At 35.8% G+C, this 19,448-nt stretch overlaps 1 protein-coding gene across 5 annotated transcripts in view; it reads right to left on the minus strand.

Annotated features, from left to right (window-relative positions):
• Positions 1–19,448, minus strand: part of LOC127834131 (sodium/hydrogen exchanger 1-like) — a 76,699-nt gene that overhangs the window by 49,927 nt on the left and 7,324 nt on the right. For all 5 annotated transcript variants that reach the window (XM_052359760.1, XM_052359761.1, XM_052359762.1 and 2 more), the window contains exons 2-9: positions 19,042–19,418; positions 10,665–10,710; positions 8,958–8,999; positions 8,714–8,776; positions 4,747–4,828; positions 3,051–3,078; positions 1,281–1,390; positions 753–899 (exon numbers count right to left, since the gene is read on the minus strand). In XM_052359760.1, the coding sequence (XP_052215720.1) occupies positions 753–899; positions 1,281–1,390; positions 3,051–3,078; positions 4,747–4,828; positions 8,714–8,776; positions 8,958–8,999; positions 10,665–10,710; positions 19,042–19,418 (895 nt within the window). The remainder of the gene's footprint in view (positions 1–752; positions 900–1,280; positions 1,391–3,050; positions 3,079–4,746; positions 4,829–8,713; positions 8,777–8,957; positions 9,000–10,664; positions 10,711–19,041; positions 19,419–19,448) is intronic.

The following is a 19,448-nucleotide window of genomic DNA, read 5'->3' on the forward strand; positions in this document are numbered from 1 at the left end:
CGGATTAAAGACAATACTATTAAACGCAATTAAAATATGACGATGTGTGAACAACACCTGACTGAAATATATTCTGCGCTTTTATTACAAATTAATAAAGAACATGTTGATTTGTATTTGGTTGTCCGTGATTGTAATGGAAAAAGACTAATTGGCAATTGGCTTCGTTGTTTAAAACACTCGTTAACGGTTATTCAGTCCCACTTATCAGCTAATCATAACAAAGAACGTGTCAATGACATAAGATAATAAGGGACAGTTACTATCACCTGAAATAACAAGTGTCACCCCTCTTTCCCCAGCACAATTTTTTCGCAACCGCATATTACATGTATTACAAACATTACAAACAAATCGGACGCTTTTTTTCAAAACCAGAAATGGGTGAATTTAAGTGCTGAAGAAATAGTCATTTTTTAAAAAGGACGAAATTTCGTGCAGACGAAAATAAATGGTTTCACAGTAGTAAGCATGCATGTAAACTCTGTGTAAGTTGTCTCATTTTGTAGGAGGATATGACATAAAAAAATAAATATTAAATTCATATGAAAAATGAAATTGAAATACAAGAGCCTATGGAACGTCTGCATCATGTTGTACAAGACCACTGCGCAGGCTAATACAATTCAGTCTAGGCGGAAAGTGTCATTTATGATAATCCTATGTTGATGGCACTGGCTTATCTGGGACAACACTTTACGCACTTGCATTAAGCCCTCTTTTTCCAGAGCCCGACTTAAATATTGGCCCACCTGGTCTGCCTCAATGGTGTCCATCCTGTTGTATGTCTGCATCACTTTGTACAAGACCACTGTCACCCCATCGTTGAGTAACGACTCTCCAAACACCATAAAGTACAGCATGTTGTTCACACCCACCTCCTGGAATATCGCCAACACCTGGAACACAGAGGAGAGATTTATATTTATAGCTCACACCTGAAACTGACCCTAGCCCTCTCTCAGATGTAATGAGAAAATGGCTATATGCATCCATTATAAAACCAGAACAACCTAACACCATATCAACAACCCAACGGAGACCTCAACCACATTTGTGAATATGGTCATGAAATGTTCACAGTGATCAAAGATCAATTTTATGGCATTTTCGAAAGAGATAGATGCAGCACTCAATGAAATTCGAATGACAGAAGATAGTTGCTCTTAAAATAATACCAAAACAAAAACTGTTAATACTTATTGTTATCGGTACAAAGATCATTCAAACTAAATATTGAACTGTAAATCAAAACTCAACAACATTTAATGGAGGCATACCGCAACGGGGTCAACAGCCACAATGAGGGAGCTGAATACCAGGATCTGGACGAGGTTGGCCCCCGGGTCTGCCATGGCCCCAGCTTGGGCCAGCCCCCACAGGGTCAGACCTGCAATCACAACATGGGGTATAAACAAAACATAGTACAACAGTTTGGCTTTCCCCATCTTTTTCCAATATGTCTTCTTGTCTTGATGTCCCCAGCAAGGATGTTTCAAGGATTGTCTCCTATTCTTTTATTGATCCCAGCAACAATTTTTACTATTCCTTGAATTACGCCAGCAATTATCAATCCTGGCATTTTTTATATCTCACTCTTTGATTTATCACAGCAAGGATTTTCACCCCATTTCATGATTAATTCCAAAATGGACCTTTTTCAATCAAATTTATTTGATCAATTGAAGTTCAAGGGTGTTTTTTTTGCAATAATAATACAAAGCCATTGAAGCAAGGATTTTTTCCTACTCCTTAATTTATTCCAGCAAATATTTTTCTCCAAATTCGTCCATCTATACCAGCAAGGATTTTTTCCTACTCTTTTATCTATCCTTACCTAGCAAGGATATTTCTTTAACTTATGTCACATTAAAAAATAATAAATAAATTGTGAGCCTCCCATTACAAGAAGCATTCAAAGATTTTTCTCAAAAGACAGTAACTATCCTCAAAAGTTTGCCAACGATCATCTGGTCAAAAACATGATTAATTGAAACAAAAAAGTTAAAACTTAACAAAGCATAACAACAACTAAATAAAACTACATATTTGTCATTAATATGACAATAAATACCTATGCACAGTTTTGTCACAGATGTAGCAGTGATTCTCAGTCTGCTATTTAATAATATAAGAAACTATACTTTTGGAAATCACAATTCTAACAAGTTTCATATTGATATAATTATGCCATTTATTACATAATTATCAGTATTTGTTTTTCACTAACCCCATTTCCCTTTATTATTGGTAACTAGAAAAAGATGACAAATTAAAACCAATCATTTCTTATTCACAAATTCTTGCAATCCTATATGAGCGTAAGCTTTCTCGCTGCTAAATGTAGAATGGTTTTGGCTGCTATGTGTAGATAAGATTCTCAGTGCTAAATGTAGAATGGTTTATCACTGCTATGTGTAGATAAGATTCTCAGTGCCAAATGTAGAATGGTTTATCACTGCTATGTGTATATAAGATTCTCAGTGCCAAATGTAGAATGGTTTATCACTGCTATGTGTAGATAAGATTCTCAGTGCCAAATGTAGAATGGTTTATCACTGCTATGTGTAGATAAGATTCTCAGTGCCAAATGTAGAATGGTTTATCACTGATAAGTGTAGATTAGATTTTCACTGCTAAATATAGAATGGTTTATCACTGCTGAGAGTAGGTAAGATTCTCACTGCTAAATGTAGAATGGTTTATCACTGCTAAGTGTAGATAAGATTCCCAGTGCTAAATGTAGAATGGTTAATAACTCAGCAAAGTGTAGATTAGATTCTCACAGCTAAATGTAGATTGGATTCTCACTTACAGCAATTAGCTCTTTAACAAATACATCTTAATTCATAATATAAGATTTTATCTGATACTTCATGACATAAATATACTAGCATACTGATATTTTATTGTTAGTTTAGGCTTCAGGCAGATTTTATCAAGCTATGAAGAGGGTAAGTTCATTTATAAGAACATAGATCTGCATGAACACTCTGATCATTATTACTGATCAGCAATAGGACTGTATAACTGAGAGGGAAATAACTTACCGATGGCAAAACACGCTACCACCGTTCCCTATAAATAAAAACAAAGCAAACATATCATGCATCTTCCCACACCAGGCATGTTTAGGGCAAAGCTTCATAACTGCATGCTATTGTTTTAGCAGTGTTTTCAATAAGAGGTGGCTGGTTTTACCACTTAAATAAAGAGGTTTTTGGAAGCCATAAAACTCTGTGGCAATCACAGATAAAATTGGAAAAATGTTATTTGTTGTATTTGTTGGTCCTTATTTCAATATTTTCAATTACAATTTGGCTTCTGAAATTTATTAGTAATTATTTTTATTTAAGAAAAAATGTAAATAAACAAACAGGATTAACATACAGTAATTGCAAACACTTATCAAGCATGTAAACATATGTACATCAGTCAAGCTATTTTGTTCAGTTAATTGTAGAATTAAAAGGGACTTCAAAGTCAATCCCAAATATTATAAGGCATATTTACCAAATTTTTTAAATAATATTTAAACCAAAAGTTACTGACTGACAGGAATTGCTAACAGTGTGTTTCTTGCCATCATTTAGACATCAAGTTTATATAGAACATAATTTAAAGTGGTATGCAGCCTTTCTAATAACTTAATGTTTCCTATACAGCTACCTCTCCGAAACCTCTCACTTTATTATTAAGTGAATGTAAGTTTGTTACAAATCTTATTTCATTCATCACACTGTAATCTGTTAACTTGCATGCACTGGACAATCCAATCTTTGACACACCAATATCATGGACAATCCAATCTTTGACACACCAATATCATGGACAATCCAATCTTTGACACACCAATATCATGGACAATCCAATCTTTGACACACCAATATCACATGCCATCTTGACCCTCTGGATCAAGGTCAATATTTTAACCCTTTCTCCTGTAAGAAGCAAAGTGAAAATAGCTTTTGCAACCAGCCTAAAACCAGAACAGCCTACAAGTAACTTGCAGTCTGTTAAGTTTTTATGCTGTTTATGCTCATCAGTATCTAAGGGTTGGAAATGAAGCCTTTAAAACTTGAATTCGGTTAGAAAAGTCTTAAATTAAATACAACTTTCTAAGGGACTACAAATGCGCCAAAATACGTATCTAAGTGGTAAAGGGTTGAGGTATGCATTGACAAGATCCCAACCCTTTAGGTTATTAGCATTTTCATACTGCAAACTCTTCACCAAACAAGGCTTTCTTTTGAAGTTCGTTATATCATCATTAAAATTTGAAACGTTATTTTGTGTTTTTTCTTTCATTTATTTACATAAAAATGACAGAAAATGATGGAATTCATAGAATCCCTGGTTTGTGTAGATTAAAGGTTTGTTTCTTTGGATGGCACAAACAAAGGCTTCCTTAGACTCACAGAATAAACTTATCTTCAATACAAGTCATGTCAAGAATATGTGATAATTTTGAGTCTCACTGGACAAATCTGCGTAAAGCGTCACCCAAGATTAGTCTGTGCAATTCACACAGGCTAATAAGGGCAGAAACTTTCTGCTTTAACTTGATATTCGCTAAGAAGAGACTTCTTTTAAAAGAAATATACTCTAGCCGAAAGTGGCGGCACTGATAAATCTGTGCAGACTGCACAAGCTTATCTGGCATGACACTTTACACACATGCATTAAGCCCCAATTTCCCCAAACTAAGCTCAAATCGGTCTATTTCCTGATGCTGTTTCTACTCACCACTACCGAAAACATGATTATGCTGCCGAGATTGTCAACGAACGTTCGATTATGAAGGCTGAAGGCTGCCTCTAAAATAATCCTGGAATAAATCACACAAACAGTCATCATATTGCTGGTGGTGATGATTTGACCTCACTTCATTTATTTAATCCTATGCTTTCAATTGTTTCCATATACACAGCTTTACAACGGTTCTTAAATATGTTGTATATTTTAGATTACTCCCTGAATCAATAATTAACAAGAAGACTGAAACTATAGAAATGTTCATATCTTGCATTTCAAGGGTTTCATAAAATAAAAAAAATCTGGGAAAAATAGATTATATATGAGCCTTGCTCTGTGAAAAAGGGTTTAATGCATGTGCGTAAAGGGTCGTCCAGGCTAAGCCTTGCAGTCTGCACAAGCTAATCAGGGACAACACTTTCTGCCTGACATTTTGTCAAGAAGAGACTTTCTTTAAACAGAAAATAAATAAAGACAGTGTCTTCCCTAGGACGGCACTTTACGCACATCCCTTAAACCCCCTTTCTCAGAGCACATCTCATATGTATGAACATAACAAAATGTGAATACAGAAGTTGTGACTTGATTCAAATCTCAGGGCAAGTGGTCACCAAACAAATCTTAAACTTAAGTTTAAGAATATTTTGTTAATTTGAACATTCAAGAATGGCTTTAATTTTGACTCAAACTTGGCATTAACCACCTCTTTCTACACCATCCTTCATAATCACCAGTGGTAGTCTGTATACATTCATACGCTTGCCCTTTTTATCTTGGTTCTAAGTCTATTCTTTATTCTTAACCCTTTTCACATTAGAAGCAAAGTGAAAATGGCTTTTGCAACCAGCATTAAACCAGAACAGCCTGCGAGTAACTTGCAGTCTGTTCAGGTTTTATGCTGTTTGCTGCTCATCAGTAACGAAGGGTTGAAAATGAAGCTATTAAAAACTTGAATCTACTTAGGAAGGTCTTTACATAAATTAAACTTTCTAGGTGACTACAAATGCGTCAAAATACGTATCTAAGTGGGAAAGGTTGTCTAAGAATGAGTTGGTGAATGCGGAACCTGCATCTCAAATCAAAGATAACAATCTTTTTATTTTCAAACTTGGTCCATATTTAAGGTTTTTCATGAAAAAAGTTAACAAATAAGACAATAAACTAAAGAGAATCACCTGACAAAGTAATTAAAATGTTAAATAACATTTTTAACAAAACTAGAGCTTTGTCACAGACGTGACGAATACCCCCACATGCCACATGGACACAGAATATTTTGCATGTTATCTTCACAAAAAACAGCGGACACCATGCTCAATGTTTAAAACGCACTAAGTTGTTTTTGATCCGGCATGACCCATATTCAAACTTGACCTAGACATCATCTAGATACAACTTCTGACCAAGTTTGGTAAAGATCGGATGAAAACTACTTGAATTAGAGAGCGGGCACCATGATCAATGTTTAAAACGCACAAAGTGACCCGGTCACCTAGTTTTTGACCTGTTATGACCCATGTTCGAACTTGGCCTAGATATCATCTAGATACAACTTCTGACCAAGTTTAGTGAAGCTCGGATGAAAACTACTTAAATTAGAGAGCGGACACCATGCTCAATGTTTAAAACGCACTAAGTGACCCCGCGACCTAGTTTTTGACCCGGCATGACCCATATTCGAACTTGACCTAGACATCATCTAGATAAAAAATCTGACCAAGTTTGGTGAAGATCGGATGAAAACAACTTGAATTAGAGAGCAGACACTTAATACGGACCGACAGACATGTAGACAGACAGACCAACCGACCGATAGACAAGCTCACTCCTATATACCCCCCTAAACTTTGTTTGTGGGGTTATAAAAATAAAATAATTAAGGCACTGCTGAGCTAATCATAGTATAGGAAGAACTCAATGTTGAGAAACTGATGAACTAAAAATAGAATAGGAAATTCTCAAGATTCAGAGACTGTTGAGCTAAAGATACAACAGGAAATTCTCAAGATTCATAGACTGTTGAGCTAAAGATACAACAGGAAATTCTCAATAGTCAGAGACTGTTGAGCTAAAGATACAACAGGAAATTCTCAAGATTCAGAGACTGTTGAGCTAAAGATACAACAAGAAATTCTCAAGATTCAGAGACTTTTGAGCTAAAGATACAACAGGAAATTCTCAAGATTCAGAGACTCTTGTCAATGAGCTAAAGATACAACAGGAAATTCTCAAGATTCAGAGACTCTTGTCAATGAGCTAAAGATACAACAGGAAATTATCAAGATTCAGAGACTCTTGTCAATGAGCTAAAAATACAACAGGAAATTCTCAAGACTCAGAGACTGTTGAGCTAAAGATACAACAGGAAATTCTCAAGATTCAGAGACTGTTGAGCTAAAGATGCAACAAGAAATTCTCAAGATTCAGAGACTGTTGAGCTAAAGATACAACAGGAAATTCTCAAGATTCAGAGACTCTTGTCAATGAGCTAAAGATACAACAGGAAATTCTCAAGATTCAGAGACTCTTGTCAATGAGCTAAAGATACAACAGGAAATTCTCAAGATTCAGAGACTGTTGAGCTAAAGATACAACAGGAAATTCTCAAGATTCAGAGACTGTTGAGCTAAAGATACAACAGGAAATTCTCAATATTCAGAGACTGTTGAGCCAAAGATACAACAGGAAATTCTCAAGATTCAGAGACTGTTGAGCTAAAGATACAACAGGAAATTCTCAAGATTCAGAGACTCTTGTCAATGAGCTAAAGATACAACAGGAAATTCTCAAGATTCAGAGACTGTTGAGCTAAAGATACAACAGGAAATTCTCAAGATTCAGAGACTGTTGAGCTAAAGATACAACAAGAAATTCTCAAGATTCAGAGACTGTTGAGCTAAAGATACAGCAGGAAATTCTCAAGATTCAGAGACTCTTGTCAATGAGCTAAAGATACAACAGGAAATTCTCAAGATTCAGAGACTCTTGTCAATGAGCTAAAGATACAACAGGAAATTCTCAAGATTCAGAGACTGTTGAGCTAAAGATACAACAAGAAATTCTCAAGATTCAGAGACTGTTGAGCTAAAGATACAACAGGAAATTCTCAAGATTCAGAGACTGTTGAGCTAAAGATACAACAGGAAATTCTCAAGATTCAGAGACTGTTGAGCTAAAGATACAACAGGAAATTCTCAATATTCAGAGACTGTTGAGCTAAAGATACAACAGGAAATTCTCAAGATTCAGAGACTGTTGAGCTAAAGATACAACAGGAAATTCTCAAGATTCAGAGACTGTTGAGCTAAAGATACAACAGGAAATTCTCAAGATTCAGAGACTGTTGAGCTAAAGATACAACAGGAAATTCTCAAGATTCAGAGACTCTTGTCAATGAGCTAAAGATACAACAGGAAATTCTCAAGATTCAGAGACTGTTGAGCTAAAGATACAACAGGAAATTCTCAAGATTCAGACACTCTTAGCTAAAGATACAATAGGAAATTCTCAAGATTCAGAGATTGTTGAGCTAAAGATACAACGGGAAATTCTCAATATTCAGAGACTGATGAGCTAAAGATACAACAATAAAATCTCAAGATTCAGACACTCTTAGTTAAAGATACAACAGGAAATTCTCAATATTCAGACACTGTTGAGCTAAAGATACAACAGGAAATTCTCAAGATTCAGAGACTCTTGTCAATGAGCTAAAGATACAACAGGAAATTCTCAAGATTCAGAGACTGTTGAGCCAACAATAGAATGGGCAATTCTGAAGATTAAGAGACTTATGAGATAATGATACAAAATAAAATTCTCAAGGTTTCGATACTCATGTTAAGCTATTTATATAACAGGACATTTTCATGGTTCAGAGCCTGTAAGATAACTTACAACAAGGCAGTACTCAAGGTTTGAAACAGCTGCGATAAAAAAATAAAATAAAAATACTCACGGAGGTAACAAATAGAGGAAGAATGTATCTGGCTCAAAAAAATCAGTGTCGTAGTCTGCAAAACTGCAAAATAAAACATTCATTTTGTCAAACAAAATAATTAACAGATCAAAAGAAATTGTAGTAAGCAAAAAGTGCATTATAAATATGCAATCAATTTGTCATGTTTTGCCTGCCAGTGGAATTATATCAGGTGCATTTCTGTTTCTGTATTTAATGGGAATAATAACTGTGAAATACTCACTACACAATGGTTCCAAACGCGACACCCAATATAATGAGAATGCTGAAAGTAGACGAAACAGATTTCATACAGCGTAATTAGTTCCTATATGAAAAAGTAAGTATTTTCAAATATGAAATGCATAGGTATTGCAACAGAAAACAAAACAAATTCATTTTCTTATTGCAACTAGATTGCAACAAAATCAAGCAGAAATAAATAGTTTTGACAATAAATTTTATCAATTGAAAAAAAAATTGAACTCCTCAAAAAGTGTTGGAATATGTATATTTGCACAAAATTTTTGTACTGAATATTGAATAACCTACATTGTATTACCACATTCTCTCAAAAGTTTATTGCTACACAACATGTTATGCACATTACAAATTCCTCATTTTCTTGTTTGTTTTTTTATTGTCTAACAGGCTTTGAACAATAAATTACACTTAATGTAGGAACATACAATGCATGTGGGGATGCTGTTAAAGCCAAGAAATTGAATAGTCAATTATCTATACGGAAGAGTATCATGCAATTCTAAACAAAACCCAAGCTATCCCTGAAGGCTATGAATAACAAGTATGGCTTATGTAGGAAACACATTGTCAAGTGGAGGGAGAATAATAACCTGCTCCCAGACATTAAAGATATCAATCAGAAAATAAAGCACTGTGGAATCATGAATAATCCTAGATATCTTATTTTTTCTATTTTTTAAATGTGCAATAGTGCCTATTTATTACTACAGCCAATATTTGCAGATTTTACAATTGGTCATTTTCTTCACAGGATCGACTTTCATTCCTTGGTAAATTTATAATTATATAATACATCCATATGTAAAATATTCCATTAAAATTTTTAAAATTGTATAAAATTTGAAAAATCGGAATGCCTACTGTTAAAAAAAGGTTATAACACAAATTTAATTGCATGTGTTGATAATGTTCATCTTTTTTTCTTCTAGAAAAGCCCGCAACATTTATGGTGATACGACCAATGTTACTTTATCTGCATTGAAAGCGTGGAAGTTTTAATTGCAATATAAAAACGCTGAAGAATAGAATATACTAATATCTTTACTTTTGTATCACTTATTACAGTCAATGACCTGTGATGTACTAATCTCAGCAGACAGAACATTTATATTGCGCAGCCAATCAACTCCTTTAACCCATTCCCCTATAAGAAGCGAAGTGAAAATGGCTTTTGCAACCAGCATAAAACCAGAACAAACAATGCACAGCTTAAGTAACATAAATACTAAAAATCAATGAATATTTCCCAAAATATTTTTAAAAAATTGTTAACCTATAACAAATCAGTGTTCCTTGTAGCAATAGCCAAAATTTCAATGGTAGATGTGGTATGGTAACATAGATTTAATGAGATACAAAATGCTCTTCTTTAATTTTTTGTGGCACAATATATTCAATTTTAATTACCCGCAACGATATATATCTATTCATACAACACATGTATACTAACTTATATTATAGTAGTCAGAATAAGTACATAAACATGTGTTGAATATATTGTCTCGCAAAAAACAAACAAAAGCATTAATTGTTGTATCTTGTTAAATCTATATTACAAGTCCACATTTAGTGTTGAACCTTTTGCTATTGCTATAAGGAATGTTGACTTTGTACGTGATAACTTTATTTTTCGAAATATTGTACGAAAAATTTGTTTATTTTGAGGTTTCATGGGCTGTTAACATACCAGGACTCTGGGACTTTTGAGGACAGAATGTCTGCATGATGAAAACCTGAAACAAAATGGTTACATAATAAGGCTCTATTTTTAACTCTTCAAATATTCACAGGGGGTAATCAATGGAATTTTCTTAGTAAAAGCTGTAATTTTGTAACCCCGTAAGAAATTTGGCAAAGTTGCACATGTGAGATATTGCGCGAATTTATAAAAGCTTAAATCACTTTCTTGCCCATATGGCTGGAAAGTGCATGAGCAGCATTTTCACAATTTATATAAGTAATAAATAGTATAAAAGTGCGGAAATAGTGTATTGGCATGGATATCGCAATCTTGTTTGTCGCGTGATTACCTTCTCTGAATATTGCACTGAAAGGGGATGGCAACCGCCCGGGAGAGCCCTTAAAGTAAACTTGTCTAAGAAATTATTTTAAGAAGTTCTCTTGCTAAGTCTGTAAACTGCAAAATCATTCTTATATGTGGAACATTTATTTTGGTTGATATTGTGGGTAGACCAATCCAAGAAATAAAGATCCCAAATAATGAACATTTCGAACAAAAATTACCACAATTGGATAAAACAAGAGCACCGCATAACGGGTGCCACATGCCACGCTTGCTGCGGTTGCAGTTTTAAATAGATGAAAGCTTGTCAATTTTTTTATTCATTCATTTATTTATTTATTTATTTATTTTAGAGGTCACGGTGACCTTGACCTCTGACCTAGTGAGCCAAAAATGGGTGTGGCATGTAGAACTCATCAAAGTGCAGCTACATATGAAGTTTCAAAATTGTAGGTTGAAGCACTTTGATTTTAGAGCCAATGTTCAAAACCTTAAGGTTTTAGCACGACGTGGACGGCAGACACGACCACGGACACGACGAGCTGGCTATGACAATATCTCTCCGAAAACAGCCGAGCTAAAAATGTGGTCTCTTGAGTTGTGCTTATAAAAAGCTTAAAGGTTGACTACACAACATGTGCATCAACAAACATTATACCGTCACAATACCTCACCTGGAGCACATCATGCTTAGTTTAATCTAAAATTATAATTTGAGTCAATGTTTATTCAGAAAACCAATGTTTTCCAATAAATGAAAATTGCGGAAATTTTCATTTTGCCATTCAGTGACCCTTTAACCCTTTCCCACTTTAAAGCAAAGTAAAAATGGATCTTTCCCACTTAGAAGGAAAGTCAAAATGGCTATGTGCGAACAGCATAAAACCAGAACAGCCTGCGAGTAACTCACATCCTGTTCAGGTTGTATGCTGTTTGCTGCACATCAGTATCTAAGAGTTTGAAATGAAGCCTTTAAAAAATGAATTTAGTAATAAAGGTCTTTAATTAAATGTAACATTCTATGGGACTACTAAAGGGCAAATATTATATTCGACACTGCAGGATATTTATTGTGAATTATTTAGCTCCCACCTGAGACAGAGAAGTATATTTTACGGAAATAATTCAAGAGGAAGATTGATCAGTTCTTCACAGTACCCGACACAATTGTGTGAAACATTGTATTACATTTATTGATTTCATCGACATGATGTCTACCTGCTTAATGGAATCCACAGAAAATCAATTTCTTTGGACATGATTCTGTTTCTAATACAAAAATTATCAGTTAAATGATATCCATTTGGCATTTTATGGAAATAGATTCTGTACACAAGATATTAAGTTATGCCTCTTAGGGAAATTAAGACAATTTGTTTGTACCATGTATCAATGGTATGTGTTCTATTCACAACTAGCCAGGTTTTGAATTGAGGTGCAATAAGATTTTAAAGTTATTTCTTGAAAACAACACTTTTTCAGTGCAACAAGAGTAATTTTAATTAATCAAGGCACGTGGTCCTTCGCAATGATGTACATCATCAAAACTAACTACATCTTGGTCATATGTTTTTGTTTTTTTTATAAAAAAATTGTCACTATTAGGCAAGTGGCCTGTGTCTTCATACCTTGTTTGTTAAAAAAGGAAAATTGCAGGGACTTTAAGGGCAATATCCAAGAATTCAGTTTAATCATGACTTAATTTGTTAAAAGCAAAAGTGATTAAAATTTAAATTAAAGGCAACGCAACATGTACAAATTATTGTCTGAATATCAGGCAAAAGTAAAAGTATATTTTCTAAAAATAAACTGACTTTAGTTTGTGTTTAAATCATTCAATAAGTTATTTTTTACTTCACTTGTGTTTTCGAGAGTTTCCACTTACACTTGCCACAAGTATTTAACCAGAGCTACAGATAAGGTGCGTATTTGCGTAAATACCCAATGTAAAATTGCCGATTACGCATATCATATTTTTCCTCTGCGTAAGGAGTAAATAATAAATATGTCCCGGAAATACCCGGGACCAAAATACCCGGTTTCTTTCCTCTTTGTCCAAGAGCTTTCAGTATAACCTTCAGCATACTAATATGTACGGAAGAAAGCGTCTATGTAACTACGTGTTATTGTTGTGAAAATGTCAAAACTGCGTGGCTGTAAAAAGGGAAACACCGTATCCCAGGCACAAAAAAACTCAATTTTAAATTACTTAACTGCGAGCAACACAAACATTAGAAACTGAAAATTAAGTGAAACTAATTCTTGACGATACTGTGTCGGAGGCAAGCGTTGACAGTGCTTACATTGTAAGAAAACTGGTGGAAAAGATCATCAAACTTTTTTAAAATCAAGACTGCATATTATGGATACCTCTCCATAATTACACAAGATCTCTGAAACTAATCAATATAAGAGTGCAACTTCAACCAGCTCATTCAGGTAAGGCCAATAAACAAGAGGGCATAAAAGGCCCAAAGTCGCTCACCTGAGATCACAAGATATTATTGGGACAAATCTTCTTACCAAGTTTCATGAAGATCGGACAATAAATGTGGCCTCTAGAGTGTTAACAAGGTTTTACTATAGCCATATAAGGAAAAATGCCCCGCCCCCTGGCGGCCATGTTTTTCAACCAACCGGTATCATTTTCAAAGTCATCCAAGATATTTTTTGGATGAATCTTCTGACCAAGTTTCATGAAGATCAGACAATAAATAAGGCCTCTAGAGTGTTAACAAGATTTTACTACAGCCATATATAGCCAGATTAGAAAAAAATGCCCCGCCCCTTGGCAGCCATGTTTTTCAAGCAAACGTTACCATTTTCAAACTCATCCAAGATATCATTGAAATTAATCTTCTGACCAAATTTCATGAAGATTGGACAATAAATGTGGCCTCTAGAGAGTTAACAAGGCAAATGTTGACACCGCCAAACGGAAGACGCACGACGGACAAAGGGCGATCACAAAAGCTCACCATGAGCACTTTGTGCTCAGGTGAGCTAAAAAATAGGTCTGTTTGGGGTCTCCTTGGAAAAAAAGGGTCGGCGCCAATTCGGGAGACACGGTCGAGAGACCCGAAACGGACTTTTTTTTTGGCCTAAGCATTTGAGAATTTAAGACCATGAAAATAGCCAATTTTATACAGAAATACCCAATTGTCAATTAAAGTAGTGGGTACCGACTTTTTTGTACCCAATTGAAAATGAAAATACCCAATTGAACTCAAAAGTAGTGGGTATTTACCCAAATACTCAGAAAAGTTATCTGGAGCTCTGGTATTTAACCAAATTTTGTTCTTTCCAATGTTTTAAACTATGAATGTACATGATAATTTGAATATCCAGATATCTGGGTACTGGGTCAGTTGTCAGATAGTAATTCAATATGAGAATATATTAAACAGAAGAAACATGAAATTCGCTGTGAATGCCCTGTTGTTCATGTTTATTGATTAAATGAACCAAACAGGCTATCAGCCTCTGCTTGCATGTCTGAATATGTCATAAACATGCTTGATTGATATTAAATTAACTGATTAACAACAGATTGTGCTTTTGACAGGTTTGGAAAGTAAACAATATGTCACATTCTATTACACAGATTAGATTGTACCCAGCTACCAGCTACCAATGTAAATTAATAATGTTTCAAGCAAGCAATCAAATATATTCATCATGTTTGTACAAAAATCCCCCTGGGCATAATCCCCCAGTACAGTATTTTGGCATCTCAAACCAGCGATTCATTAATAATATATATCTGCAGTATATTTTAGTAAAATTCATCGTAAAGATATTACATCACATTACAGTTTCAACAGCCGCGACATCTGCAGGATAGTCAATATATTGCAGTAATCATTGTGTTAAATATATGCATATATATGCTGATAAAGTATCCATCACCAAAGTTAATGTGGCATATTGTAAGGTTGCAAAAACGCTAGTTCTTTACCAGACATTTTCTTGTGGATTTAATTCACTTGATTTGTAACAATTCATTAGAAGCCATGTTATTGCGATTATAAAATCATTATAACTAATTATACAAATGGAATCTGGATATCACAAACAGATATCTGGATATCTATCTATTTATCTATATATACTGTCTAACTCCCCTTTCGGGTATTATCGACAGGTGCGCAGTCAGTGCAGGTAAAAGTGTTAAAAGCGAACAAGTGAGAATTTTAAAAGTATGTTAGATTTATTAAAAGGTGAAGTGATTTAAGGTTAAACACTGATAAAAACATGTTTCCCAGAGTTCAAGGGGCAGAGGGGGAAGGCAGGGACTGCTTAAACCCTTCAAGATCAGGATGTAAAACTGTAGTGGCAGGGAGGTTGTTCCACATCACAATAGCGCTTGGAAAAAATGAAAACTTATACTAATTTGTAGTAGTATGGATCTGTCTGTAGGAGAGGGGATGCATGTGACGAGTGAATCTGGTGGGTCGCTCGATATATGATGGTAGGAGCACAGCCACTAAACCTTGAACAATTTTGAAAAACATTATTAATGTATTGTTATTTCGTCTTTCTTGTAGGGTCTGCCAACCAAGTTCCTGTTGCATGGAGGTGACACTGTCATATGAGAAAGTTATGTTTGACCCAGGGACTTCTCGGCGCTGTACATTTTCAATTTTTTGTATATTTTGTAATGTGTGAGGCATCCGTTTATATCCATATTTTGAGCAAATCTGAGATCATTTACAAATCTGAAATCATTAACATGATTAGAGCTGCTTAGGAGCTGCTTAGGCTTCAGAACTGCCATACAAAGTCATTGTTTTGTCAGATAGCAAGTGCTCATCTTATCCAGTCCTGGACTACACATTAGGCAGAGAAGGCAACTGCTTATGGGCCCTGCGACTTTTAGGGGCCACATAATACCGTGAAGAAATATTTTCACATGTAATGTCTTGCCAGCCTTGGCATTGGTAGGCTAATTTAAACAAGCAAATTCGTAGAATTGATATCCCCCGGCAATATACTTCTGGACACAAAAGTGTTAAATTTGACACTAAAAAAACATTTTATAAGATACAAATAGTCATGACTCCGTTATTAACATATGGTGTACAATGCCATTTGGCGTGCATCATCCTCTTATCCATATATATACTCAAAACAAGTTTCACTGAAATCTGCCAAAGCACTTCCAAGATATGGCTCCGGACATAAAAGTGCCGGACGGACGCACAGAAAGACGGACAGACTGAAAGACGGAAAACGCCAAAACAATATCCCTCCGCCTATGGCGAGGGATAACAAGTGAAATTGACTGCAGGGCTCGAAATTAACACTCGCACACTCGCAAAATGCGAGTGAAAAATACTGATTGCGAGTTAAGTTTTAAGCCACTAGTATTTTTTTGCGAGTAAAGAAATAGTGGAAAAAACTAGTAACATAAATGCACTCGACGTCATGAACGCTAAACCGTTGGTCAATTTATAGAACGTCTGAATACCTGTATGCGGAAGCGCGCACCTTGTTATGTAGACTCGTATACTTATAGTACAGATACGCGGATAATATTGGTACAAAGAACATGAAACAGTCGACTATTCACATTTGTTCATTGAACTTGAAAAGACATGGCGTCGAAGCCAAACATAATAAGTTTCTTTTTGCCTACAGACGGAAATAAAAATACGAAAGATAAAGCAAAGTTAACCGTTGATTTGTATTTTGGTGACATCGCACTCAACACACAATATCATAGCTGATTTTTTTCAATATTTGAAACCCCATTAAAAATATCCCAAACCGACACTTAAACTTTGTTTTCTGAGTGAACACGACACACTTATATTTGAAAACAATACCCTTATGGTCCAAGGAACTGATATCTTTGTATGATTGCAGAAATAAAATGTGTATGTTAAGTACTTTTTATTTTGTTTTAATAGTACTAATATTAATGTCCAAACTTTTGTATGTTTCCTGCACAATTTGCGAGACTGTTTTTGATTTTGCGAGTTGGTATTAAAGCTGCTCGCAATGTTTTGCAAGCAGAAAAAAAGGTTAATTTCGAGCCCTGGACTGGGCACTGGTGCTTTAGTAACAATGAGCACTTGGGTGACAAGGGGCCTCGTGCATGGGCTCCAAAAGTTTCACTGACTATATGGGCCTCCAGGGAGCTTATCCAGCACTGATCTTAACCCTTTACATGCTGGGAAAATTGTCGTCTGCTGAATTCTATAATTAGCATTTGCTTCGATTTTTTTTCTAAGACCACTATCAGGATAGCAAACAGTTTGGATCCTGATGAGACGCCACGTTCTGTGGCGTCTCATCTGGATCCAAACTGTTTGCAAAGGCCTTCAAAATCTGGTTCCAGCGCTCAAAGGGTTAACCTCTGGTTTTATAATGCACATGATATTGCATACTTAAAGCTTGATTTGGCCATTAAACATGCAGTCAGCTATTTTCAGAAGACACACATCCAAATAGTGAACTTTATTATTTTCATTGAGGGAACTTTGATGCTTGGAAAGGTGTTTGTCTGTGGTGGAATTTATTTTTCCAGTGAAACAGGGGTTGATATATAAAGGTAAAATCCCATGCCAACCAATATGTTCAAACTAAATTAGAATGAACAAGAGTGCCAAACTGTCACAAGATACGCCCGTTCGAAGGTTTTGGACACCATGCTCAATGCTTGAAAGTGTCCTGAAGACCTAGTTATTGACCCGGCATGACCCATATTTGAACTTGACCTAGATATCACTTAGATGTAACATCTGACTAAATTTGGTGAAGATCAGATGAAAACTACTTCAATTAAAGAGCGGACAACATGCTTAATGCTTGAAATGCACTATGTGACCTCGTTTTTGACCCGGCATGACCCATGTTCGAACTTGACCTACATATCATCTAGACACAACTTCTGACCAAATTAGGTGAAGATCAGATGAAAACTACTTCAATTAGAGAGCGGACACCATGCTAAATGCTTGAAATGCACTAAGTAACCTCGTGACCTAGTTTTTGACCCGGCATGACCCATATTTGAACTTGACCTACATATCATCTAGACACAACTTCTGACCAAATTTGGTGAAGATCGGATGAATACAATTTGAATTAGAGTCCGGACAAAGTGGCGCCGTTGAAAATGCACTAATTGACCCTATGACCTAGTTTTTGACCCGGCATGACCCATATTCGAACTTGGCCTATATATCAACTAGATGCAACTGCTGACCAAGTTTGGTGAAGATCGGATGAATACAATTTGAAATAGAGTCCGGACAAAGTGGCCCCTTTGAAAATGCACTTATTGACCCTATGACCTAGTTTTTGACCCGGCATGACCCATATTCGAACTTGGCCTAGATATCAACTAGATACAACTGCTGACCAAGTTTGGTGAAGATCGGATGAATACAATTTGAAATAGAGTCCGGACAAAGTGGCCCCTTTGAAAATGCACTTATTGACCCTATGACCTAGTTTTTGACCCGGCATGACCCATACTCGAACTTGGCCTAGATATCAACTAGATGCAACTGCTGACCAAGTTTGGTGAAGATCGGATGAATACAATTTGAATTAGAGTCCGGACAAAGTGATGCCTTCCGCCCGCCGCCCGCCGCCCGCCGCCCGCCCGCCCGCCGCCCGCCCGCCCGCCGCCAAGGGGTTTCACATAATACGTCCCGTATTTTATACGGGCGTATAAAAACAATTTCAAAATGGTATTAAATTATTTGGATAGACTTATTGCATACAGATAGAAATATTGTTTTCCAAAAACGTGACATTATAACCCTAATTACAAAGTTCAAAGTGTATTGGTCCCATTCTCAATAGCCTGCCAACATACTACAGTAACTGGCCTTAATCGGGTTGGTGTAATGGTGACCCCTAGCGACCTGGAGGTCATGGGTTCGATCCCCACTGTGATAGCTTTTCTTAGATCTCCCAAAAGACACAAAGAACTGGTTCTACCCGAGAAACTGGCTTGAAAGCCTTTCTATAAGCCAGCCTTAGGCTTTTAATGCAATCAAGCTAAATAACATAAGTTTGCACTTACCTATTTTACTCAATCCAGCAATAATGATCACTAATCCAACTAGCAGTGGCCCTTTTACATGCGAGAAATTCAAATCCACCAAATGTATCTTGGCAGGATGACTATCGTGACCTTTATCACCGTGACCTTGACCTTCATGGCCTTGGCCACCATCTGATGTACAAGAATTGTTGCTGCCTGGTTTGAGCTCGTTGCCAGGGAGATGGTTGCTATCAACAACTGTTATACTATTTTTAGTAGAGTCAGAGTTCATGACCTTAGTAACCAGACTGGGGTTAACTGATGTGGTTGTTGCCGTGGGGACCAGATGGAAGGTCAAAGTCAAAACCAGCACAAGGCTGGCTCTGCAGCTGTTGGTCATTGTGATTGTTTTTCTCCTGAAATGTAGGAAACACAATTTATTTTCT

This window comes from Dreissena polymorpha, chromosome 6 (genome assembly GCF_020536995.1).
Source record: "Dreissena polymorpha isolate Duluth1 chromosome 6, UMN_Dpol_1.0, whole genome shotgun sequence".
NCBI classification, from domain to species: Eukaryota; Metazoa; Mollusca; class Bivalvia; order Myida; family Dreissenidae; genus Dreissena; species Dreissena polymorpha.